At 49.5% G+C, this 27163-nt stretch overlaps 1 protein-coding gene across 2 annotated transcripts in view; it reads right to left on the bottom strand.

Annotated features, from left to right (window-relative positions):
- Nucleotides 1-19751, bottom strand: part of SPEF2 (sperm flagellar 2) — a 237957-nt gene extending 218206 nt beyond the window's left edge. Inside the window, exon 1 of one of the 2 annotated variants that reach the window (XM_082264268.1) lies at nucleotides 19597-19751. In XM_082264268.1, coding sequence (XP_082120394.1) covers nucleotides 19597-19654 — 58 coding nt within the window. In that variant the 5' untranslated portion in view covers nucleotides 19655-19751. The remainder of the gene's footprint in view (nucleotides 1-19596) is intronic. The other variant, XM_082264269.1, reaches the window with a different exon arrangement.
- Nucleotides 19752-27163: the final 7412 nt, after the last annotated feature.

Raw genomic sequence — 27163 nt, 5'->3', positions numbered from 1 at the left:
CTGGGATGCAAGAAACGGGGTCTGTGAAGATGACTGGGATTAAAGTAAGGGGAGCTGTGAAGGTGACTGGGATGCAAGAAACGGGGTCTGTGAAGAGGACTGGGATTAAAGTAAGGGGAGCTGTGAAGGGTACTGGGATGCAAGAAATGGGGTCTGTGAAGAGGACTGGGATTGAAGTAAGGGGAGCTGTGAAGGGGACTGGGATGCAAGGAAGGGGGTCTGTGAAGAAGGCTGGGATTAAAGTAAGGGGAGCTGTGAAGGGGACTGGGATGCAAGGAAGGGGGTCTGTGAAGAAGGCTGGGATTAAAGTAAGGGGAGCTGTGAAGTGGACAGGGATGCAAGGAAGGGGGGCTGTGATGTGAAGGGGGGACTATGGACATTGAAGTAAAGGAGGCACTGTGATGTAAAGGGGGGCTGTACTGTAAAGGGAGCTGTGATGTAAAATAAGGGGACTTGGATGCAAAGGGGGGCTGTGATGTAAAGCGGGCACTGTAATGTAAGGAAGGGCTGTATTGTAAAGGGGGGACTGTGATGTAAAGGGGAGAACAGATGACACCAACGCAAAGGGGTAACTGTAATGTAAGGGGGTGGGGCCGCGATATGAAGGATAGGAGTCATCACACAAACACGAGACTTTGACCTCTTCTGGATGAAAATTTTAATGATGACCTTTGTGAATTTTAATTCAATACCCCTGGTATAGGGGAACATCATCAGTGCCAATCACCCATGTCTGCTGCATGTAGACACCCAAAATACTATGCAGGAGAGCAAGAACATATCCAGTTCTGGTGTTGCCTTTACTATTATGTGGTATTCACAAAGTACACAAAAAGAGTAGAAAGTAAACCATTGAGTAGAATGTGAATTTGAATAAATAGTACCGCTCATTCTTTATGGAAAACCTCCATGACACCTCCTCGGTCTGCAGGTCTCCAAGATGAAGGGTGGTAGCTGCACAGGGATTTATCTACAGGGCACAATGTGCCTCTTATATCTATGTGAACCCGGAAACACAACATCAGATTTTCTTCTAGCTCGATTTGTCAGATTAAAAAAATTTACCAACAGCTACAGTATGTAGTGCTGGGGCCTACCTAAACAGTCAATTCTAGATCCAATGATTATGATCCTTCCTTCTATTATATCCTGTTGGTCTCAAAGATCCATCCCAAAAAAAAAAACAAAAGCAGTATGTGGCAACATTATGACAATTAGTGTGATTTGAGTCTACCCTTCGTGTCAACATCCCAAAATTGTATATAAAAAAAATGATATCACGGGTGTGTGGGATTTTAAAGGCACTAGATTCAACGCACAGGTAAAAAAAGTTGTTTTTAAACTAGCTGCTGTAGGCAATTTACTACATACCTGATTTTCAGGTTAAACTGGTGCCCCTGAGGAAGAGTAATACTTGAAATGTGTCAGTACATATTGGTGTAACTTCTACACTGGAATGATCAATAATTATGTACCTTTGTTCAGCAGAGTATGATTATTTTCATCCTACATCCAATTTTTTATTTATGTTTTAATGATGGAGCAATAAAGTTGGAATTTCTTTACTTATGGTATATGGTTGTGCGTTGAATCTGGTCCCTTTAAAGCTCAATTCCAGGAATTCAACTCCTATGAATACATTATGAGTTAAGTCCAAGGAGCTGCATGACATCTCCTGGGCTTATCTCTATTACTTACATCTGACAGTTTTAATGCACTACCAGAAGATTGCTATCCCTGTAATTCCTGGAGTCCGATGCTGATGGTTCAGGTCTCAGCATCTTCAACATTAGAGTCAGTGCAGCTGCTACAATTGCCCCTCCCCTCCACCTGCCGAATCACAGAAGCCTTTGTATTATGTGAACTCATTCACAAAATGCATAGGCTTCTCTGATTGGGCAGCAGGGGGAAGGGGTGGGAATAGCAGCTCTGTGTAAGGAGGGGGGGGGGGGGGTTGTGAAGGGGAATAGGGTGCAAGGAAGGGGGGTTGTGAAGGGGACTGAGTCACAAGTAAGGGTTGGCTGTAAAGGGGACTGGGGTGCAAGGAAGAGCCCCCCATTACTCCCAGTCTCATCTAATTGCCCAGAGTATCAGTGCCATAAACCTGTCAGATATAAATATTAGAGATAAGTTCAGGAGATTTTGTGCACCTCCTTGGACTTAACTCATTGTGTGCTTGCACTTTTTACAAAGTGGCCCAAATTCCTGGATATAAGCTTTAAAGTTCCCCCCATCCATGACAGCAGTACATGGCAAGCATTAAAATACATTAGTATTCCCAGTATCAGCCAGATAGGACTCTTTCAACTGGACTTGAAGAATAATAGGTGGGATCTATTCAGCTACCATAGGCAGAGAGGCCAATTAACAACTCGTCTGTAGACAGGAAATGGTGCAATCGAAAAACTATCCACACTAATATAAAGGAAATATGCAAACTCCCACCATGCTGGATCATTACTAATTAAAGTTAAGAAATTAAAGTTGTCTAATTTTGACCTCTAGCAATCAGTCAGACTCACATGTACTATAACTCCCAGATGTCCCTCATTTGGATGAACTATTCATATGCTGAACAAATTATAAATGCAACACTTGTTTTTGCCCCCATTTTTCATGAGCTGAACTCAAAGCTCTAAGAAAACCGGGATTCATCCGTGAAGAGAACCTCTCCAAAGTGCCAGACACTATTGAATGTGAGCATTTGCCTACTCAAAGTCGGTTACGACAATGAACTGCAGTCAGGTCGAGACCCCGATGAGGACGACGAGCATGCAGATGAGCTTCTTTGAGATGGTTTCTGCAAACTGATTGTTGCAGCAGCTATCCGGGTGGCTGGTCTCAGATGATCTTGGAGGTGAAGATGCTGGATGTGGAGGTCCTGGGCTGATGTGGTTACACATGGTCTGTGGTTGTGAGGCCGGTTGGATGTACTGCCAAATTCTCTGAAACACCTTTGAAGATGGCTTTTGGTAGAGAAATTAACATTTAGTTCACGGGCAACAGCTCTGGTGGACATTCCTGCAGTCAGCATGCCAATTGCACGCTCCCTCAAAACTTGCAACATCTGTGGCATTGTGCTGTGTGATAAAACTGCACATTTTAGAGTGGCCTTTTATTGTGGCCAGCCTAAGGCACACCTGTGCAATAATCATGCTGTCTAATCAGCATCTTGATATGCCACACCTGTGAGGTGGATGGATTATCTCAGCAAAGTAGAAGTGCTCACTAACACAGATTTAGACAGATTTGTGAACAATATTTCAGAGAAATCTGCCTTCTGTGTACATAGAAAAAGTCTATGAGTTTAGCTCATGCAAAATGGGGGCAAAAACAAAAGTATTGCGTTTATAGTTTTGTTCAGTGTACTATTAAAAGTGGATCTTCACTTTCCCTACCCACTTAACATGACCATATTCTTCCCCTCATAATTGGACATTTATTTACTTTCACCTAATATATTTTTTATAGGGACATCTCTCAGCCCTTTCGGGATTCTCGCCTAGGCAATAATGACATCTCATTCGCCCGCGGTATCCTGGAATACTGATGTCACACATCCCAGAAGGTTTTGGGGCACTATAAAAAAAATAATGCTGGTCAGTATTTTACGGGTGTAGGTGCATACATATGTAAAATTATAATTTGAATTTGAAGAGGCTTGAATTTTTTAGTGTTGTTTGCGCATACACGCAAATGTGTGCAAAATAAACGCCTGAGATTTTGGACTGGAATACTAATGTTCAGACATCAGGACCGTGTGCAAGTACCCTAAAAAGTGTTAGTTGGAGTTCATTAATTTGTTAGTCAAGTCCAGGGCCGGTGCTAGACTATTTTACGCCCTAGGCAAGACCAGCTACTTGTACCCCCCCCCCCCAAAAAAAAAGGGAAGGTGTTAAAAACTCCTCTGTCAACCCCAGTAACCCTGATCTGATGGTTCCTCCATGTTATGCTGACCCCCCCATATTCCTCCATGTCACACCCGGGGACCGTAATGTCCCTCCATGTCACACCCAGGGACTTTGATGTTTTTCCATGTCGCACCCTGGGACCCCAATATTCCTCCATGTCATGCTGTCATACCCACTGACCCTGATGTTCCTCCATGTCACACCCAGGGACCCCAGTGTTCCTAAATGTCATGCTGTCATACCCAGTGACCCCCAATGTTTCTCTATGTCAGACCCTGATGTTTTTCCATGTCAAACTTGGGGACCCTGATGTTCCTCTATGTCACACCTGGGGACCCTGATGTTCCTCCGTGTCACACGTGGGGACCCCAATCCCCCATGGCACACCCAGGGACCCCAATTCCTCATGGCACACCTGGTGACCCCGAACCCCTGTTACACCCGGTGACCCCTATCCCCCAGGTCACACCTGGTGACTCTGATTCCCCATGGCACACCTGGTGACCCTGATTCCCTTTCATACCAGGGATGCTCCATGTAACACCCAGGGGCCCCGATCCCCTGTTCTGGGGACACTCACTGGATGGTATGAAGAGAGTGGCCCGCAGTCTGCCCTCCCTCACTGTGATCCTGCTGATTCCTTCTCCCAAGACGCTCCTCTCCTGGACCAAAGTGCTCACCACAGCTCCAACCGGCTCCTGGTGGAGGGAAAAGCAGCAGTCAGAGAGCTCCGCATGTCCTTCATCACCAACCTCCTCAGACCATTCCGGTGCCTTATCGCTTCTGCCCCAAAAAGGTTCCGCCCTACAGTGCCGAGCTCTGGCTCAGGTTCAGCTTTCCTCTGCTCCCTGCTTAATACCAACCCAGGGAAATGAACGGCTGCCTACCGGCTCAGTGCAGAGAGTCTCTTTCTGCCTGAGGTTAAGGCCGATCAGCTCCAGCCAAAGAGGATCATCATGTAGGCAGCACTCTGGTGGGCTCCCTTCCTGCCTCTTGGGGCCCCTCCAACAGTGTTGGAAAGCCAGGACCTGGTAGTTCCGCCACTGCCCAAGACACCTGGCATCTTCCTCTGTCCCTTCTTCCTCCCCCACCGCCACCCCTTCCCTCAGCTCACAATAATCATTCATGATGGAGAGAGAGTGCCGACTCGTGGCTGTGCCCCTAAGTGGCAATGCGCCCTAGGCGGCTGCCTTGTTTGCCTAGTGGAAGTACCGGCCCTGGTCAAGTCCATCTAAATTTGTTAGTAAATCTACCCTCTCCACAAATCAACACTGCTGGCCCCCTGTGCTCCTCCATCCAGAGTGGAGACACCCTAAGACAGGAAGTGTGTTATTGGCTGGATCACCAGGTGAAAAAAAAAAAAAGGAAAATAATGCAGCCATCACGTTTAAGGATTAGTAAACTGTAATATATTACATTTTTATTTCTGGGTTTAATACCACTTTAATTTTCCAGACAGGGTTGTTTTGAAGGGCAAACTTACAGCTCTTGTATAGAAATGAAAGGCGTTGCTCATGTACACTAAGAAGAGGATCCGGTGGAGGTGTATTTGGTATACGGCTCTGGGCAGGGCTGTGCAGTGAAGATTACTGGAAAGGGCTGGAAGGTAAATACTGTATTTATCGGCATATAACACGCACCTCAATATTTGGAGAGAAATTTCAGGAAAAAAGCTTAAATTTAAAATAAACAGCTTTGAACTCAGAACATTTTTTTTTTAATAAAATGACATCTCACCAGTGCCCATGAATGCAGCCTCGTCAGCAGTGTCCAGCAATGTATCCTCATCAGCAGTGTCCATATTTGCAGCCTCACCAGCAGTGTCCATATAAGCAGCCTCGCAAGCGCAGTGTCCAAATATGCAGCCTCACAAGCGCCATTGGAACTGTCCGAATCTGTTTTAAAAAAGGGCAGGAAGCAGCGCCGAGAGCAGAAGGGGCGGGCCAGGCCGAGGAGAAGGAAGGACGAGCTGTCATATGAGCAGAAGGGGGCGGGCCGGGCCGAGGAGAAGGGAGAACTAGCGTGCGCAGTCATCGGAAGTCCCGCCTCCTCTGCCGAGACGTGTGACGTCTGTCATAGGCGGGACTTCCAATGACTGCGCTCACTCGTTCTCCCTTCTCCTTGGCCCGGCCAGCCCCCTTCTGCTCTTATGACAGCTCGTCCTTCCTTCTCCTCGGCCCGGCCCGCCCCTTCTGCTGTCGGGGATGCTTCCTGGCCTTTTTTTTTTTAATATCGGCGTATAACACGCACTGCTGCTTTTTCATCCATTTTTAGGAGGAAAAAATGCGTGTTATACGCCAATAAATACGGTATGTATCAAGGTGGGCTACACTCCTAGAGGCGGGGAGATTAATAAAGAAAAAAACTCTCACCTCATTAATTTATTTATTTTATTTTTATTTATTTTTTTATTTTTTATTTTTTTATTATTTTTTATTTTATTGTTCTTCCCCCAGGACTACTTTGTCCTATGTTCCTACATGCTTTGTAAGCCTAGCTACAAGGTCTGACAGGGGGTCACCACCCCCCCTGGCCGTCATCCAACAACTTAGCTACCAAGGAGACAGCTGCTGGATAATATCAGTCATGGGGTGGACAGCCACAGTTACATAGGTTGAAAAAAGACAAAAAAGTCCATCTGGCTCAACCGACAAAAAACAAAACAGTAAAGAAAATCCAACCATACAATCCCATATACATAATCCTATACCCGCAGTTGATCCAGAGGAAGGCGAAAAAATCCCAGCAAAGCATGATCCAATTTGCTAAAGCAGGGGAAAAAAAATCCTTCCTGATCCCCAGAGAGGCAATCAGATATTCCCTGGATCAACTTTACCTATAATTATTAGTAGTCATTTATATTATTTACACCTAGGAAAGAATCCAGGCCTTTTTTAAAGCAATCTACTGAGCTAGCCAGAACCACCTCTGGAGGGAGTCTATTCCACATTTTCACAGCTCTTACGGTGAAGAAACCTTTCCGTATTTGGAGATGAAATCTGTTTTCCTCTAGACATAAAGAGTGCCCCTGTGTCCTCTGTGTTGACCTTACAGTGAATAACTCAACACCAAGTTCACTATATGGACCCCTTATGTATTTATACATGTCGATCATATCCCCCCTTAACCACTTGCCTACAGTGCACTTTCACCCCCTTCCTGCCCAGACCGATTTTCAGCTTTCAGCGCTCTCACACTTTGACTGAGAATTACTCAGTCATGCAACACTGTACCCATACAAAAATTGTGTCCTTTTTTTCACACAAATAGAGCTTTCTTTTGATGGTATTTGATCAATACTGGGTTTTTTATTTTTTGTGCTATAAATAAAAAAAGACTGAAAATATCGTGAAAAAACGCATTTTTCTTTGTTTCTGTCATAAAATTTTGCAAATTAGTCATTTTTCTTCACAAATTTTGGCCAAAATTTATACTGCTACTTATCTTTGGTAAAAATAACCTAAGTAAGTGTATATTATTTGGTCTTTGTGAAAGTTATAGAGTCCACAAGCTATGGTGCGAATCATTGAAAATTGATCACACTTGCTCACACCTGATGTACTGAAGGCCTATCTCATTTCTTGAGACACTAAAAAGTCAGGAAAGTACAAATACCCCCCAAATGACCCCTTTTTGGAAAGTAGACATTCCAAGGTATTTAATAAGGGGCATGGAGAGTTTTTTGAAGTTGTCATTTTTTCCCACAACTCTTTGCAAAATGAAGATTTTTTTTTTTTACAAATTGCCATATTAACAGGTTATTTCTCTCACACAGCACATGTATACTTGCAACTACACCCCAAAACACATTCTACTACTCCTCCTGAGTATGGCGATACCACATGTGTGAGACTTTTTCACAGCCTGGCCACATACAGAGGCCTAACATTCAAGTAGCCCCGTCCGGCATTCTAGGAGCACAAATTACACATATAATTTCCTGACAACCTATCGCACTTTTGAAGGCCCTGGAGCACCAGGACAATGGAAACCCCCATAAAATGACCCCATTTTGGAAAGCAAACAGCCCAACGTATAATTTTTGAGGCATAATAAGTCTTTTGAACTTGTCATTTTTTTCCACAAGTTTTTGGAAAATGTGGAAAGAAAATGAAAACACATTTTTTTTTACACAAAGCTGTCCATTTATGCAATATTTCTAACACATAGCATGTACATAGCAAAAATTGCACCCCAAAATACATTCTGCTATTCCTCTTGAGTATGGCGATACCACATGTGCAACACTTTTTCACAGCCTGGCCACATACATAGGCCTAACATCCAAGTAGCGCTTTACACAAAGTTGTCCATTTATCCACTTTAAGACTGGGCCTATTTTTGACACTTGGTGTTTACAAGCTAAAATCATTTTTTTTGCTAGAAAATTACTTGGAACCCCCAAACATTATATATATTTTTTTTTAGCAGAGACCCTAGAGAATAAAATGGAGATCGTTGCAATATTTTTTATCACACCATATTTGCGCAGCAGTCTTCCAGATGCGATTTTTTTGAAAAAAAATTCACTTTTTTGAACTAAAAAATAAGAAAACAGTAAATTTAGCACAATTTTTTTCCATAATGTGAAAGATAATGTTACGCCGAGTAATTAGATACCCAACATGTCATGCTTCAAAATTGCGCATGCTCACAGAATGGCGCCAAACATTGGTACTTAAAAATCCCCATAGGCAACATTTTAAAAATTTCTGCAGGTTACTAGCTTAGAGTTACAGAGAAGGTCTAGGGCTCAAATTATTGCTCTCGCTCTAACGATCGCGGCGATACCTCACATGTATGGTTTGAACACCGTTTACATATGTGGGCGGGACTTGCGTATGCGTTTGCTTCTGCGCGCGAGCTAACGGGGACAGGGCACTTTAATTTTTTTTTTTCCTATTTATTTTATTTATTATTTTTTTATTTTTACACAGTTTAAAAAAAAAAATGTTTTGATCATTTTTATTCCTATTACAAGGAATGTAAACATCCCTTGTAATAGAAATAGGCATGAAAGGTCCTCTTTATTGTGAGATCTGGGGTCAAAAAGACCTCACACCTCACAACTACACTAAAAAAGAAAAGAAAAAAAAAAAATTGTTGAAAGAGGAAAAAAAAAAAAGAAAAAAAAAAAGCGGCCCTTTAAACCGGTTGCTAGGCAACGTCTTTTGACGTAGCTCCGGTCCTCCAAGACCATAGAGTTGAGTGAGGGCCATCTTGCCCTCACTCGACTTCCTGTCTCTGAGGATCCGGGACCGGATAGTTTTCCCCACTGCTGGCGGGTCCGGTAAGCTGGGAAAACGTCTGGGACGCGGCAGGAGGGGGGGGGGGGCACCTCTTCCCCTGCACCGTAAGGGTAATTCCGCGGCGAATCCGCCACTGGGACCACCCTTATCTGAAAGCCGACCGCCCGCCGTTTCAAAAAATACCGGGGTTATGGGGGCTATCTGCTGCCATAACCCCAGTATTTAGCTTTTAATGACCGACGCATATAGTCGTTAGGCGGTCAGTAAGTGATTGCATGCATATGGCAAACAGGTGACGATGACTGATGGGGTGACAGGTGACGATGACTGATGGGGTGACAGGTGACAATGACTGATGGGGTGACAGGTGACAATGACTGATGGGGTGACAGGTGACGAAGACTGATGGGGTGACAGGTGACGATGACTGATGGGGTGACAGGTGACGATGACTGATGAGGTGACAGGTGACGATGATTGATGAGGTGACAAGTGACGATGATTGATGGGGTGACAGATGACAATCACTGATGGGGTGACATGTGACGATGATTGATGGGGTGACAAGTGACGATCACTGATGGGGTGTCAAGTGACGATGATTGATAGGGTGACAGATGACGGTGACTGATGGGGTGACAGGTGACGATGACTGATGGGGTGACAGGTGACGGTGATTGATAGGGTGACAGGTGACGGGCGATGGTCACTGATGGGTGACAGGTGACGGGCGATGGTGCACGGCGGTACTGATGGCAGTCTCTGGTGACCGGTGAATTTTAGGCTATGTTCACATGTGAGCGTAGCGATCGAGGGCAGAATCACTGCGATTCTGCCCGTGATCTAGAAATCATTGCAAATTGCGGGACGCCTGTGCGTTGCCCGTGATTTGCAATAGCACCCCAAACGCTGTGCGATGTTGCTGCGATTTCCGCCTGCCGAATCGCGGTAACATCACGCAAACAACGCATGACGCCCCAAAGAAGCTCTTGTACCTTTTTTGGGCGTCATGCGTTGTTTGCGCGATGTTACCGCGATTCGGCAGGCGGAAATGGCGGCAACATCGCACAGCGTTTGGGGTGCTATTGCAAAAAACGGGCAACGCACAGGCGTCCCGCAATTTGCAATGATTTCCGGATTGTGGGCAGAATCGCGGTGATTCTACCTGCGATCGCTACGCTCACATGTGAACGTTATGGGTGTCAATTTCTGGGCACTGATGAGGTGACTGTTGGGTGACAGGTGACATTGGGGGGGGGCTGAGGACTGTGTGGGGACCTTTATTAGTGTGATTTTACTTTTACAGGTACACAGAGCAGTAACTCAATGTTTCTAGCTCTTCTCCCCTCATACTGGAAACTGTATGAGGAGAGAAGAGCTAGTAACACTGAGTTACTGCTCTTTGTTTACATTTTCTGATCGGCTGTGAATGGATTCACAGCCGATCACATAGTAAACAGTCACTATCAGTGACTGTTTACTACTGCCGGTGACAGCTGTGTTCCTACGGAACACAGTGCCACCGACATGACCGCGCTGCGCGCTCCCGATCGCGCATGCGCGGTCATCTCCCGGCCGCCTCCATTGTGATCGGCTGTGTCATTAGAACACAGCCGATCACGTGGGAAACAGCCACGCCCAGTGGCTGTTTCCCCCCTGCCGGTGACGGGGGGTGTCCCGGGGACACCCCGACACCGGCAGTGCACGGCGGCGCGCCCGCGATCGCGCGCCTGCCGTGCATTTCCTGGGTCACGTCATATGACGTCCGCCCAGGATAATAGCCGCACCGTCCCGCCGCCATATGACGGCGGGCGGGCGGTAAGTGGTTAATCTCCTTTTTTCAACAGAGAATAAATTCAGTTCCTCTAATCTTTCCTCATAGCTGAGCTCCTCCATGCCTCTTTTCAGTTTGGTTGCCCTTCTTTGCACTTTCTCCAGTTCTCCGATATCATTTTTGAGAACTGGTGCCCAAAACTGAACTGCATATTCCAGATGAGGTCTTACTAATGATCTGTACAGGGATAAAATGATATCTCTCTCTCTGGAGTCCATGCCTCTGTTAATACAAAAAAGGACTTTGCTTGCTTTGAAAACCGCTTGGCATTGCATCAGGGGCATAACTACAGGGGTTGCAGGGGTTGCAATTGCAACCGGGCCCCATGCTCCCGGGGCCTGTGCAGCTCCCCTGTACACCTGGATAGGAGAGGTGGCGGGGGCAGCATGTAGAGAAATCACTGTCCTCCTTTTTCCTCCTGTAGCTGCAGAAGGAAAATGGAGGAGATTGGTTCCTCTTTATGCTGCCCCCGCCACTCCTCCTATCCAGTTCACTTGTGTTGTCTGCTGTCTCTGGGCCCCCTGCCCCCCCCCCCCCCCACTGTGCTCTCTCCCCTCTCCTGCCGGCTGCAGCAGGGGATGTGTCACAATAGAGAACCAGGAAGGGGTCGGTAAATATGTAATTTACCAGCTCCTTCCTTTTCTGAATGGACAGAGTCATAGCTGACTATGTAAAAAAATAACATAAAATGCTAAAAAATAATACAATTAAAATACCAAGTAAATAAAAACTACTGACACCAGTGGGGGAACTTCCAGGATCGCAAAGGTCACACTTGCAACTGGGCCCTGGCATTCCACCACCTGGGGGAGGCCCAAAGATGGCAGGAAGGGGGCCCACTGCAGACCTTATGAAAGGGTCCCGCTGTAGGACCGTAATAAAGGCCCTGCAATGAGAGTAAAGGATCAGTGGGAAGAGCCCCAGGCTTGGAGGGAAGGCCCCCGGCCAGGGGTCCGGGGGACCCTTCATGGTTTCTTGCACCGGGGCCCTGAAGGTTCTAGTTACGTCTCTGCACTGCATGCTATTATTAAGCTTAGGGTCTACCAGAACAGCCAGATCCTTCTCCGCTATGGATTCCCCAGTTGTACTCCCCATAGTATGTATGATGCATGCATATTCTTAGCCCCAGAGTGCATAACTTTACATTTATCAACATTAAACCTCATTTACCACATAGTTGCCCAATTAAACAGTGCATTGAGGTCAGCTTGTAAATTGGAGACATCCTGTAAAGAAGTTATTTCACTGCAAAGCTTGGTGTCATCTGCAAAGACTGAAATGCTACTTTTTATCCCAGACCCGATATCATTTATAAAGATATTAAAGTAAGGGTCCCAACACTGAACCTTGGGGTCACCACTGATAACTTTAGACCATTCAGAGTAAGAATCATTAATCACTACTCTCTGAATTCTATCTTTTAACCAGTTTTCTATCCTTTTACAAACTGATCTTTCCAAGCCTGTAGACTTTACCTTACTCATTAGCCGTGTGTGGGGAACTGTGTCAAACGCTTTTGTAAAATCCAATTATACTACTTCCACAGCCACCCCTCTGTCCAAGGTTTTACTTACCTCCTCATAAAAAGAAATCAGGTTTGTTTGACAACTTCTGTCTTTTATGAATCCATGTTGTCTGATGCTTAACATATTTTTTCCCAGCAAGAACTCATCTATGTGCTCTTTTATTAAACTCTCCAGTATCTTCCTGACTATAGAAGTTAAACTAACAGGTCTATAGTTACTTGGCAAAGACTTTGATCCCTTTTTAAATATAGTGGATGGTTTCTACCTTCAGTTTAGCCAGCTGCCAGTCAGGAATCTGAGTGCATCCCTACATTATTGTCGAGATCCCTGCAGAGCCTGGACCATCTGAGTGATGTCAGCAGCCAACAGCCGGCTTTAGTCCAAATTCACTGGGTCACAGGAATGAAGAGCTTTGGCCATACTTCTCCTTTAAGTACTTGCCACCTGCCCACAGTATTTTTCCTGAGAGTGGGTGGCAGCTGCAGGCACCATGACGTATTGGTACGTCGCAGCGTGTATGTGCACTGCCAGGATCCTGTGATTGCTATGTCCACCACCATGCTGGGTACCTGACCGCTCTGAGCGGCTGGGGTATCATGTGACCATTATGACCAATCATAGCAATCACATGATTACAATGTAAGCAAAACTGTCATACATGGCTTCCATTCGTGACTGCTTACCTGCTGTTGTGATGCTGTGATTGGCCCACAGCTATCACATGGTACCTGGCACCCTGTACCATGTGATTAGCTGTAGCCAATCACAGCATCACAATAGTAAGCAAGCTGTCATGAATGAAAGTAATTCATGACAGCTAAAGCTATTGCTTATAAGGCCCCTTTCACACAGGCGGACCGTTCAGATCCGCCTGTCAGTTTTTTTGGCGGATCTGAACGGTCCCCCCATGCATCTCTATGGGGCATCGGATGTCAGCGGAGACATGTCTGCTGACATCTGATCCGATCCGTCAAATCTGGACGGATGGAAACCCTATTTTCCATCCGTCCAGCGGATCGGATCAGATGAGAACGGACAGACGGTCCGTTCCCATCCGATTCCCCCATAAAGATGCATGGGGAACTGACAGCTGTGTCTCTGCACACAGCGCGGAGAAACAGCTGTCATTCTCCTGCTCGGGGATCGGCGGATCGATCACCCGCTGAGAAAAACGGAGTACGTCCAACGGAGTGTGTGAAAGAGCCCTAAAAGCGATCATTACTGTTATAAGCAATAATAGTGTAAAAAATAATATTATTTATTGTTTACCCCCAGAGCAGTACTGTGTCGGTCACTATGGTGACACTGAACTACTCTGATGACAGATAAAAAAAAAAAATGTTTAAAAATTTGAATTAAAAATGATTTATTTATTTATTTATTTAACATACTGTCATCAGTAGGCATCTCTGATCAATGCCACACCAGTCAAATGATGATACTGTACTGTGCTGATGACTTTGTGAAACAAAAAAAAAAAAAAAAAAACAATTGTGGAAAAATAAAACAAATTTTACTTTCTTCATTTTCCAAAAAAATTGTGACAAAAATTACAACTTCAAAAAACTCGCCATGCTTCTTACTAAATTCCCCAGACTGTCTACTTTTCAAAAATGGGTCATTTTTACTGCCCTTGTATTCAGTACATCAGAATGGATCAATATTCTGATATATACTATATTACCAAAAGTATTGGGACGCCTGCCTTTAGACACACATGGACTTTAATGGCATCTCAGTCTTAGTCCGTAGGGTTCAATATGGAGTTGGCCCACCCTTTGCTGCTATAACAGCTTCAACTCTTCTGGGAAGGCTGTCCACAAGGTTTAGGAGTGTGTCTATGGGAATGTTTGACCATTCTCCAGAAGTGCATTTGTGAGGCCAGGCCCTGATGTTGGACGAGAAGGCCTGGCTCGCAGTCTCTACTCTAATTCATCCCAAAGGTGTTCTATCGGGTTGAGGTCAGGACTCTGTGCAGGTCAGTCAAGTTCCTCCTCTCCCATGCATGTCTTTATGGACCTTGCTTGGTGCACTGGTCCAAATCATTTGGTGGAGGGGGGATTATGGTGTGGGGTTGTTTTTCAGGGGTTGGGCTTGGCCCCTTAAGGGCCATACACACTATCAGATTATCTGCAGACTTTTGTCTTCAGATTTACCTTTTCTATGTAGTGCAAGGGCCTGCCGGATTGCATACAAATGAAAGTGTTTAGGTTTGACCTCATATTATATGGTTTTGGTAAGTCTAAAGGAAAAAGTCTTCAGAAAATCTTATAGTGTGTATGGCCCTTAGTTCCAGTGAAGGAAACTCTTAAGGCGTCAGCATTCCAAGACATTTTGGCCAATTTCATGCTCCCAACTTTGTGGGAACAGTTTGGGGATGGCCCCTTCCTGTTCCATCATGACTGCACACCAATGCACAAAGCAAGGTCCATAAAGACATGGATGAGTGAGTTTGTTAAGATGGCGACACCGGACGAGGCCTGGAAGAGGAGAACGGGATGGGAGAAGGGAGCGGGATGGGAGAGGAGAGCGCAATGGAAGAGGAGAGCGGGATGGGAGAGGAGAGCAGAGGGCAGGATGGGAGAGGAGAGCAGAGGGCGGGATGGGAGAGGAGAGCAGGATGGGAGAGGAGAGCACAATGGGTGGGGAGAGCACAATGGGTGAGGAGATCGGGATGGAAGAGGACGGCGAGATGGAATAGAGAGCGGGATAGGAGAGGAGAACAGGAAGGGAGAGGAGAGCGGGAAGGGAGAGGAGAATGGGATGGGAGAGGAGAGAGGGATGGGAGAGGATAGAGGGATGGGAGAGAACGGGATGGGAGAGGAGAGGGAAATGGGAGAGGAGAGGGGGATGGCATAAAAAGTGGGATGGAAAAGAGAGCGGGATGGGAGAGGAGAACAGGATTGCATAAAGAGTGGGATGAAATAGGAGAACGGGATGGGAGAGGAGAGAAGGATGGGAGAGGAGAGCAGATGGGAGGAGAGTGGGATGGGAGAGGAGAGTGGGATGGGAGAGGAGAGAAGGATGGGAGAGGAGAGAAGGATGGGAGAGGAGAGTGGAATGGGAGAGGAGAAAGGGATGGGAGAGGAAAGCAGGATAGGAGCGAAGAGCAGAGGGTAGAGGACAGCGGGCGGGAAAGGAGAGCGGGATGGGAGAAGAGAGGGAGATGGGAGACGAGAGTGGGATGGGAGAGGAGAGGGGAATGGTATAAAAAGTGGGATGGAATAGAGAGTGGGATGGAAAAGAGAGTGGGATGGGAGAGGAGAGCGCGATTGGAGAGGAGAGCGGGATGGATGGGAGAGGAGGACGGAATGGGAGAGGAGAGTGGGATGGAAAAGGAGAGCGGGATGGGAGAGGAGAGCGAGATGGATGGGAGAGGAGGGTGGGATGGGAGAGGAGAGCGGGATGGGAGAGGAGGGGGGGATGGATGGGAGAGGAGAGCGGGATGGGAGAGGAGGGGGGGATGGATGGGAGAGGAGAGCGGGATGGGAGAGGAGGGGGGGATGGATGGGAGAGGAGAGCGGGATGGGAGAGGAGGGGGGGATGGATGGGAGAGGAGAGCGGGATGGGAGAGGAGGGGGGGATGGGAGAGGAGAGCGGGATGGGAGAGGAGGGTGGGATGGATGGCAGAGGAGAGCGGGATGGGAGAGGAGGGGGGGGGATGGATGGGAGAGGAGAGCGGGATGAGAGAGGAGGGGGGGATGGATGGGAGAGGAGAGCGGGATGGGAGAGGAGGGTGGGATGGATGGGAGAGGAGAGCGGGATGGGAGAGGAGGGGGGGATGGATGGGAGAGGAGAGCGGGATGGGAGAGGAGGGGGGGATGGATGGGAGAGGAGAGCGGGATGGGAGAGGAGGGGGGGATGGATGGGAGAGGAGAGCGGGATGGGAGAGGAGGGGGGATGGATGGGAGAGGAGAGCGGGATGGGAGCGGGATGGGAGAGGAGGGTGGGATGGATGGGAGAGGAGAGCGGGATGGGAGAGGAGGGAGGGATGGATGGGAGAGGAGAGCGGGATGGGAGAGGAGGGGGGGATGGATGGGAGAGGAGAGCGGGATGGGAGAGGAGGGGGGGATGAATGGAAGAGGAGAGCGGGATGGGAGAGGAGGGGGGATGGATGGGAGAGGAGAGCGGGATGGGAGAGGAGGGGGGATGGATGGGAGAGGAGAGCGGGATGGGAGAGGAGGGGGGGATGGATGGGAGAGGAGAGCGGGATGGGAGAGGAGGGTGGGATGGATGGGAGAGGAGAGCGGGATGGGAGAGGAGGGGGGGATGGATGGGAGAGGAGAGCGGGATGGGAGAGGAGGGGGGATGGATGGGAGAGGAGAGCGGGATGGATGGGAGAGGAGGGTGGGATGGATGGGAGAGGAGAGCGGGATGGGAGAGGAGGGGGGGTGGATGGGAGAGGAGAGCGGGATGGGAGAGGAGGGGGGGATGGATGGGAGAGGAGAGCGGGATGGGAGAGGAGGGGGGATGGATGGGAGAGGAGAGCGGGATGGGAGAGGAGGGGGGATGGATGGGAGAGGAGAGCGGGATGGGAGAGGAGGGGGGATGGATGGGAGAGGAGAGCGGGATGGGAGAGGAGGGGGGATGGATGGGAGAGGAGAGCGGGATGGGAGAGGAGGGGGGGATGGATGGGAGAGGAGAGCGGGATGGGAGAGGAGGGGGGATGGATGGGAGAGGAGAGCGGGATGGGAGAGGAGGGGGGATGGATGGGAGAGGAGAGCGGGATGGGAGAGGAGGGGGGATGGATGGGAGAGGAGAGCGGGATGGGAGAGGAGGGGGGATGGATGGGAGAGGAGAGCGGGATGGGAGAGGAGGGGGGGATGGATGGGAGAGGAGAGCGGGATGGGAGAGGAGGGGGGATGGATGGGAGAGGAGAGCAGGATGGGAGAGGAGGGGGGATGGATGGGAGAGGAGAGCGGGATGGGAGAGGAGGGGGGATGGATGGGAGAGGAGAGCGGGATGGGAGAGGAGGGGGGGATGGATGGGAGAGGAGAGCGGGATGGGAGAGGAGGGTGGGATGGATGGGAGAGGAGAGCGGGATGGATGGGAGAGGAGGGGGGGATGGATGGGAGAGGAGAGCGGGATGGGAGAGGAGGGGGGATGGATGGGAGAGGAGAGCGGGATGGATGGGAGAGGAGGGTGGGATGGATGGGAGAGGAGAGCGGGATGGGAGAGGAGGGGGGGTGGATGGGAGAGGAGAGCGGGATGGGAGAGGAGGGGGGGATGGATGGGAGAGGAGAGCGGGATGGGAGAGGAGGGGGGATGGATGGGAGAGGAGAGCGGGATGGGAGAGGAGGGGGAATGGATGGGAGAGGAGAGCGGGATGGGAGAGGAGGGGGGATGGATGGGAGAGGAGAGCGGGATGGGAGAGGAGGGGGGATGGATGGGAGAGGAGAGCGGGATGGGAGAGGAGGGGGGGATGGATGGGAGAGGAGAGCGGGATGGGAGAGGAGGGGGGATGGATAGGAGAGGAGAGCGGGATGGGAGAGGAGGGGGGATGGATGGGAGAGGAGAGCGGGATGGGAGAGGAGGGGGGGTGGATGGGAGAGGAGAGCGGGATGGGAGAGGAGGGGGGATGGATGGGAGAGGAGAGCGGGATGGGAGAGGAGGGGGGGATGGATGGGAGAGGAGAGCGGGATGGGAGAGGAGGGGGGATGGATGGGAGAGGAGAGCAGGATGGGAGAGGAGGGGGGATGGATGGGAGAGGAGAGCGGGATGGGAGAGGAGGGGGGATGGATGGGAGAGGAGAGCGGGATGGGAGAGGAGGGGGGGATGGATGGGAGAGGAGAGCGGGATGGGAGAGGAGGGGGGATGGATGGGAGAGGAGAGCGGGATGGGAGAGGAGGGGGGATGGATGGGAGAGGAGAGCGGGATGGGAGAGGAGGGGGGGATGGATGGGAGAGGAGAGCGGGATGGGAGAGGAGGGGGGATGGATGGGAGAGGAGAGCGGGATGGGAGAGGAGGGGGGATGGATGGGAGAGGAGAGCGGGATGGGAGAGGAGGGGGGGTGGATGGGAGAGGAGAGCGGGATGGGAGAGGAGGGGGGATGGATGGGAGAGGAGAGCGGGATGGGAGAGGAGGGAGGGATGGATGGGAGAGGAGAGCGGGATGGGAGAGGAGGGGGGATGGATGGGAGAGGAGAGCGGGATGGGAGAGGAGGGGGGGATGGATGGGAGAGGAGAGCGGGATGGGAGAGGAGGGGGGATGGATGGGAGAGGAGGGGGGGATGGGAGAGGAGGGGGGGATGGATGGGAGAGGAGAGCGGGATGGGAGAGGAGGGGGGGATGGATGGGAGAGGAGAGCGGGATGGGAGAGGAGGGGGGATGGATGGGAGAGGAGGGGGGGATGGGAGAGGAGGGGGGATGGATGGGAGAGGAGAGCGGGATGGGAGAGGAGGGGGGGATGGATGGGAGAGGAGAGGGGGATGGGAGAGGAGGGGGGATGGATGGGAGAGGAGAGCGGGATGGGAGAGGAGGGGGGGATGGATGGGAGAGGAGAGCGGGATGGGAGAGGAGTGGGGATGGATGGGAGAGGAGAGCGGGATGGGAGAGGAGGGGGGATGGATGGGAGAGGAGAGCGGGATGGGAGATGAGGGGGGGATGGATGGGAGAGGAGAGCGGGATGGGAGAGGAGGGGGGATGGATGGGAGAGGAGAGCGGGATGGGAGAGGAGGGGGGATGGATGGGAGAGGAGAGCGGGATGGCATAATGAGTGGGACAGAATAGAGAGCAGGATGGGAGAGGAGAGCGGAATGAGAGGAGAGCGGGATGGATGTGAGAGGAGGACAAGGCTGGATCCATTATAAGGATATAATTACAGCATTAGAATGGAATCGGTAAGCGAGGAAAACAGACGATTTGATTGGTCGGTGCTCCTCCGATGTCGCCCACCATCCACCTATAATAGTTTTTCCACAAATAAATGTATAAATCATACTTGTGATATATAAATGCCGTACAGACAGATTGTATGATGTGATTGGTCACCACTGAGAGCGAAGCCTATTTCCAGGGACAGACCTGTCCTTCAGCATGTAGCCAGTGTTGTGAACACACTCCATGCACATCACTCACCCACACGCCTGGACAGCCCCAGCTCCTCGTTGAGCCACTGGCAGATAATGTCTGACATGCTGGCGGTATCAGAGATCCTTTCTCCCCGGGATCATCACGGTGACCGGCTCTCTACCCTCCCGGCTGTCTCACACACAGCAGCCCTTCCTGGCCGCGTCCCGTCTCCATGACAACCCGTAGTCATGTATCTGTTACCAGGGCCGCGCTGCGCACTATAGAGATGGGCGCTCTGCAGAACGGGGCCCGCAGCACTGGAGCGCCACCTGGCGGGGGAATGTGGAAACGACCAAAGCAAATCAGCCTGTAGATGACGGGAAATGCATTGCTGAGGAGTCCTGGGGGTGTCATGTTCTTCCATTCTTCCTCAATAAAAATATACCTAAACCCAAGAACAGAAAGCACACACAATAACTCACTTTCCAGACTCACACAGAAACTAACGCATGGGGGGGGGGGGGAGCCATTCACAAATCTGCTAACACAGACAAGATTTAGCAAAAGGGTGGAGGACTTGTGTGTTCCTCACGCGTAGGGCAGCCCAGTGAAATGAGGGTCTATTCACACCAGGTGAGGTAGGACTGCGCTGGACGGCAATTCCACTGCAGTCCCACCACAAGATGAGGCAAAATGCTTTGTCCCCTACATGGCCGCTTCACACTACTGCATCGTGGTAGGGCGGGCTAAAAAAAGTACAGCAGGCCTTATTTTTTTTAGTGCTCCACAGTGCGAGGCAATCCACCGCGCAGCAGGCCGCAGTGGCAGGCAATCCACCGTGCAGCGGGCCACAGTGCGAGGCAATCCACCGCGCAGCAGGCCACAGTGCGAGGCAATCCACCGCGCAGCAGGCCACAGTGCGAGGCAATCCACAGCTCAGCAGGCCACAGTGCGAGGCAATCCACCGCGCAGCGGGCCACAGTGCGAGGCAATCCACCGCGCAGCGGGCCACAGTGAGAGGCAATCCACCGTGCACCGGGCCGCAGTGCGAGACAATCCACCGTGCAGCAGGCCGCAGTGCGAGGCAATCCACCGCGCAGCGGGCCACAGTGCGAGGCAATCCACCGTGCACCAGGCCACAGTGCGAGACAATCCACCGTGCAGCAGGCCGCAGTGCGAGGCAATCCACCGCACAGCAGGCCACAGTGCGAGGCAATCCACCGCGCAGCAGGCCACAGTGCGAGGCAATCCACCGCGCAGCGGGCCACAGTACGAGGCAATCCACCGCGCAGCGGGCCACAGTACGAGGCAATCCACCACGCAGCGGGCCACAGTACGAGGCAATCCACCGCGCAGCGGGACCCTGGGCAAGGCAATCCACCGCGCAGCGGGCCACAGTGCGGGGCAATCCACCGCGCAGTGGGCCACAGTGCGGGGCAATCCACTGCGCAGCGGGCCACAGTACGAGGCAATCCACCGCGCAGTGGGCCACAGTACGAGGCAATCCACCGCGCAGCAGGCCATAGTGTGGGGCAATCCACCGTGCAGCAGGCCACAGTGTGGGGCAATCCACCGCGCAGCAGGCCACAGTGCGGGGCAATCCACCGCGCAGCAGGCCACAGTGCGGGGCAATCCACCGCGCAGCAGGCCACAGTGTGGGGAAATCCACCGCGCAGCAGGCCACAGTGTGAGGCAATCCACCGCGCAGCAGGCCACAGTGTGAGGCAATCCACCGCGCAGCAGGCCACAGTACGAGGCAATCCACCGCTCAGCGGGCCACAGTGCGGGGCAATCCACCGCGCAGCGGGACCCCGGGCAAGGCAATCCACCGCGCAGCGGGCCACAGTGCGGGGCAATCCACCGCGCAGTGGGCCACAGTGCGGGGCAATCCACCGCGGAGCAGACCACAGTGCTAAGCAAACCCCCGTGCAGCAGGCAACAGTGCGAGACAATCCACCGTGCAGCAGGCCGCAGTGCCAGTCAATCCACCGCGCAGCGGGCCACAGTGCGAGGCAATCCACCGCGCAGCGGGCCACAGTGCGAGACAATCCACCGAGCAGCGGGCCGCAGTGCGAGGCAATCCACCGCGCAGCAGGCCACAGTACGAGGCAATCCACCGCGCAGCAGGCCACAGTGTGGGGCAATCCACCGCGCAGCGGGCCACAGTGCGAGGCAATCCACCGCGCAGCAGGCCACAGTGCGAGGCAATCCACCGCGCAGCAGGCCACAGTGCGAGGCAATCCACCGCACAGCGGGCCACAGTGTGAGGCAATCCACCGCGCAGCAGGCCACAGTGTGAGGCAATCCACCGCGCAGCGGGCCACAGTGTGAGGCAATCCACCGCGCAGCGGGCCACAGTGTGAGGCAATCCACCGCGCAGCGGGCCACAGTACGAGGCAATCCACCGCGCAGCGGGCCACAGTACGAGGCAATCCACCGCGCAGTGGGCCACAGTGCGGGGCAATCCACAGCGCAGCGGGCCGAAGTGCGAGGCAATCCAACGTGCGCTAGAACTATAAAAGCTGAACTTTACCCATAAAAACTTGATAAAAACATTGCTCTTTAGCAAGGAACATACATTCCGCAATAATGATTCTACCAACATTAGTGTGTTTTGTAAATTGCCTCCAGCGTTGTTAATATTTCTTCTTGCTGAGGCTGCCATTTTCCTGAAGCCCAAAGCCACTGAGCAGCAATAAATCATAAAGTGGAACTAAGCCAATCAATTTTAGTGGTTTCAAAACACTGGTACCCATCAGAAAATGCAACAGAAGTGACATTGCAAACACAATTGCTTATTGCGCATGCTCTGTGCATTCCAACAAGGCCGCTATGCGTTTCAGAAGGTTTCCTAATCTGACAGAACAGAAAGGCAGCAGCGGACATCTTCTTACACCCAGACACGTCTGCACTGTCACACTTATTTTAGCAGGTAACTCACCTTATATTCTGAAATAGACGATTTCACTGCGACTGAGTGAAATAGTCTATTTCAGGATATAATTACTTTGTCGCTGAGCAGTGTGTACCAAGATGGCCATCGCCATCTTCTGCCTGAAGATTTCTGGCTATTTTCACTATAATACAATAATAATGCAAATGTCATACTGTGATTCAGTATAAAAGGTGAGTTTACTGCAAAAATAAGTGTGAAATTGAAGACTTGCCTGGGTGTCAGAAGATGTCTGCCGCTGCTTCATGTTCTGTTAGATTAGGAAACATATTGGAACGCATAGCGGCCATGTTGGAATGCATGGCGCATGCGCACTAAGGAAATGTTGCTTAGAACGTCACTTCTGTTACATTTTCTGGTGGGTGGCGCTATTCTGACACCGGTATTGCTAACTGTCACATTTGCTTGTGTCCTCAACCAAACTGTAAAACCATCAAATGGTTGGTGTCATTACTGATCACATGTGCGGCACCATGGCAGTTGCAGATCAAACAGAAGCAGCTTCATTGGCTGTAAAGGATAGGAGGGTTTCATTCTGCTTTAAGGTAGTCACTGGTCAGCAGATCGGCCTCTACAAACTCAGCAGTGTCTAAAAATGGAGAGCAACTGAGCATGTGCAGCATGTGCAAAGCAGGGTGGGACAATATTACTGGATTTTAACCACTTGCCGTCTGCTCACGTTGAGCCTACTGCGGCAAAGTGGTTCGTTATCGTCTGACGACGTAGACCTACGTCGTCAGACAATCCCCTTTCTCTGCGGCGTGTGCGCGCCGCCGAAGGCTCGCTCCCGCTGTATTCAGTCACAGCGGGAGTCGGGCCAGGGGAGGAGCAGCAGCGATCGCCGCTGCTCTTCCCCGATCGTCGGGGAATCGAGTGTGGAGATCCGCCCGCCTGTGTAAACACAAGCGGGCGGATCTCTGAAGTGACAGGCAGGGTCAGATTGCAGGGATCAGCATAGTTGAACCCTCGATCTGTCCTTGTGTCACTCAGTCACCTCCCCCCACACACGTCAGTAAGCACCAGGCATACATTAACCCCTCCCTCTCCAATAAAATTAACCCCTTCCCTGCCAGTGTCATTTTTACAGTAACAGTGCATATATATATAGCACTGATTACTGCAGTAATATCACTAGTACCCCCAAAAGTGTCAAAAATGTCAGTCAAGGGTCCGATCTGTCCGCCGCAATGTCGCAGTCCCGCAAAAAAATCGCAGATCGCCGCCATTACGCGTTAGTAAACGCAATAACTTTTGCGCAAACCAATCAAAATACGCTTATTGTGATTTTTTTTTTACCAAACATAGATGGCAGAAAACAAATTGGCCAAAAATTAAAAAAAAAATTGATTTTTACATTTTTTTTGGGGGAATTTCATATAAAAAAATGTGAAAAATTGTGTTTGACACATGTGATCAAGAGCCTTTCCTGGGAACTGCTGCAGTTGCGTACAGCTGCCCATAGAGAACAATTGTATGCGGGTATGCACGGGTGGGTCGCTGAAGCACCCAAATGCACAGAGATGTATGCCCTGAAAGCATACTATCTGACCGTGTATAGCTGCATCTTCTAAATGATGTCTGAGGGGGGTCCCGGGAAAGTATTTATATAGGTGTTCACATTTTTTTTCTTTTAAAACTGTTATTCTAAGGTCTCGTTCATGTGGGCATACTACAGCGCACACCTGTACAAGGGAAAGGTTTGCCCACAATGTCTGTGTTTGAGGCCATACACCTTCACCCGCATGTCAAATGTGGAGCAGTGGCTGGAGATAATCCAGTGAGGGTGTCGGCATCCGCACTGCACCACAGGCCACTGCATCTCCCTTGTCCCCATCCTGCACTTAGTGGGAGCCACTCAGGAGATCAGATCTATGGGAGCCATTTGGGAGACAAGCTGTCACTTGTAAACACAAAAGCTGGATTTCTGTATTTACAAGTGATAGTAGTGAGAAGGGAACAGAGGGCCTAAGCCAGAGGTGGTGGAACCAAATTCCAGCTGAAAAAAAGCCCTGCCTATACCATACAATAGAAAACACTGAGTACTGTGTCAGTGAAATAAATCAATGTATATCAAGTCCAAATGTGTAAGAAAGTCTAAAATCCATAACTAAGAGTGTCCGTGATACAAAGGGTGTCAAATCACTCCCCTAATAGTGCCCCATCATTGGTGTCAGTGAGAGGAATAGTGCCCTATTATTTTTGTCCAGGGGAATAGTGCCCCTTGATTGGTATTAGTGAGAGGAATATTGCCCCATCATTGATGTCAGTGGGAGGAATATTGCCCCATCATTGGTATCAGTGGGATGAATAGTGCCACATCATTGGTATTAGTGAGATGAATAGTGCCCTATTGTTTCGGTCCATTGGAAAAGTGTCCCATCATTGGTATCAGTGGGAGGAATAGTGTCCCATCATTGGTATCACTTGGAGGAATAGTTCCCCATCATTGGTGTCAGTGGGAGGAATAGTGTCCCATCATTGGTATCAGTGGGAGGAATAGTGTCCCATCATTGGTGTCAGTGGGAGGAATAGTGTCCCATTATTGGTATCAGTGGGAGGAATAGTGTCCCATCATTGGTGTCAGTGGGAGGAATAGTGTCCCATCATTGGTATCAGTGGGAGGAATATTTGAAAGGGGGCCATTTTAGCCCCTCTTTCATATGGGATGGTGGAAGGGATAGCTAAGAAAGGATAGGGTTAAGCATTTAGATAGTGGGGCTCAATAGTTTTCCTCAGGCTCTGTTTTCCCACCAGGATGGGTAACTAGGCAGTTTAGTGAGGGTCACCAGGCAGTTTAGTGAAGGTTACCAGGCAGTTTAGATTCCTTTGGGAGAATTAGCGAACGAGCCCCTTTCTCCGCCCGCTCTCCTCAGCCTATGAGGAGGAGGTTACCTCAGGGACAGCTATACTTAAACAGCCTCCCGAGCCCCCGGGGCTCAATCTTCAACAAACCTCTCACCTGCGTTCCCCTCCCTCCCTCCCTTGGTTCATTGCGGCTGCTAAATATTAACTGGTTGGGTCACCTCTGTTTCAGAGGGGGACGTTATTTATGTATTTATTTTCATGGTTGATATGGTTTGTGGTGGATGTTGATCAATTTGTTATGATCTACTGTAAGTGACAACCCGAGTTGTTGATGACTGGGTTGGTCTGTTGGTGAATATTTATGAAATATGGTGATTTATGTTTAATATTGTTACCAGTTAATAAAGCAAGCCGCGGCCGTATTTTATCCAAAATTAAGTCTGAGTGCCTTTTTTATTATATATAAGAAAAATGTGTGTCTATATGGTTAATTTTATGCTAAAGTTTTGGGTATTAAGTATTAAGGTACAACATCACTCCTTCCTACCATCCCATAGTGTCCCATCATTGGTATCAGTTGGAGGAATAGTGTCCCATCATTGGTATCAGTGGGAGGAATAGTGTCCCATCATTGGTATCAGTGGGAGGAATAGTGCCCCATCATTGGTATCAGTGGGAGGAATAGTGTCCCATCATTGGTATCAGTGGGATGAATAGTGCCACATCATTTAATTCTAAGGGTAGTGGTGCGCTTCAGGGATAGGCTCTAATGAATTTCTATTTGGGTTGATGGCAGTGATGTGTACAATTCTTGCTGTCAAAGTGCTCCGCGTAATAAATAATGTATAAAATCAATCAATGTCGAGAATTTCTTAAATAAATAATTATATGAGTATGGTGTGTATCAATGAATAAATAAATAAATAACAATCGGAGTGTTACTTCTTTACCAGTGATATCAAAAAAATAAATAAATAAATTCAGTGTAGGTCTTCAATCTGATTCATAAATAAAAACACATATATATTGTGCTCAAAATAAAGTGCTCCATGCAATTTTCTCTTAAAAATGGTGCTAGAAACAATATCTGTGAATAATTCAATTGCGATCCTTCAAATATAAATATTAAAATAAAATAGTCCAAAAAAAAAGATTATATAAAGTAATCCAAAATGGCTTGTGTGAATACGTTCCTCTTTTATATCCGTGCTTAACTCATGCGATTTAGTGACTGTGATCTCCTTCACCTTGTGTATCACCTCTGAGTGCTCTAGCCTCTCACCTTATAGGCAAGATAAATTTGCCTTTTGGTATCTATCCAGGCTCAACGAAAGACGAAAGACTCACTTTCTCTCGATCCCGGTCCTTTCTTGCTCAATGGAGCTACTTTCTTGTTTCGATCGTTTTTTATATATACTATCCTCTTTGTCCGGTAGGCGAGCTGTTCATTGAATTCGGGCTGTCAGTGCCAGTTTCACCGCACACGTACGATCTCCCCCTCTCTTCCTCCGACCGTCAGAGGAAGAGAGGGGGAGAAAGTGAGTCTTTCGTCTTTCGTTGAGCCTGGATAGATACCAAAAGGCAAATTTATCTTGCCTATAAGGTGAGAGGCTAGAGCACTCAGAGGTGATACACAAGGTGAAGGAGATCACAGTCACTAAATCGCATGAGTTAAGCACGGATATAAAAGAGGAACGTATTCACACAAGCCATTTTGGATTACTTTATATAATCTTTTTTTTTGGACTATTTTATTTTAATATTTATATTTGAAGGATCGCAATTGAATTATTCACAGATATTGTTTCTAGCACCATTTTTAAGAGAAAATTGCATGGAGCACTTTATTTTGAGCACAATATATATGTGTTTTTA

The sequence above is a fragment of the Pelophylax lessonae genome, assembly GCF_965119305.1.
Source record: "Pelophylax lessonae genome assembly, chromosome: 1".
Classification (NCBI taxonomy): domain Eukaryota; kingdom Metazoa; phylum Chordata; class Amphibia; order Anura; family Ranidae; genus Pelophylax; species Pelophylax lessonae.
This window is presented reverse-complemented; position numbering and strand designations above follow the sequence as displayed.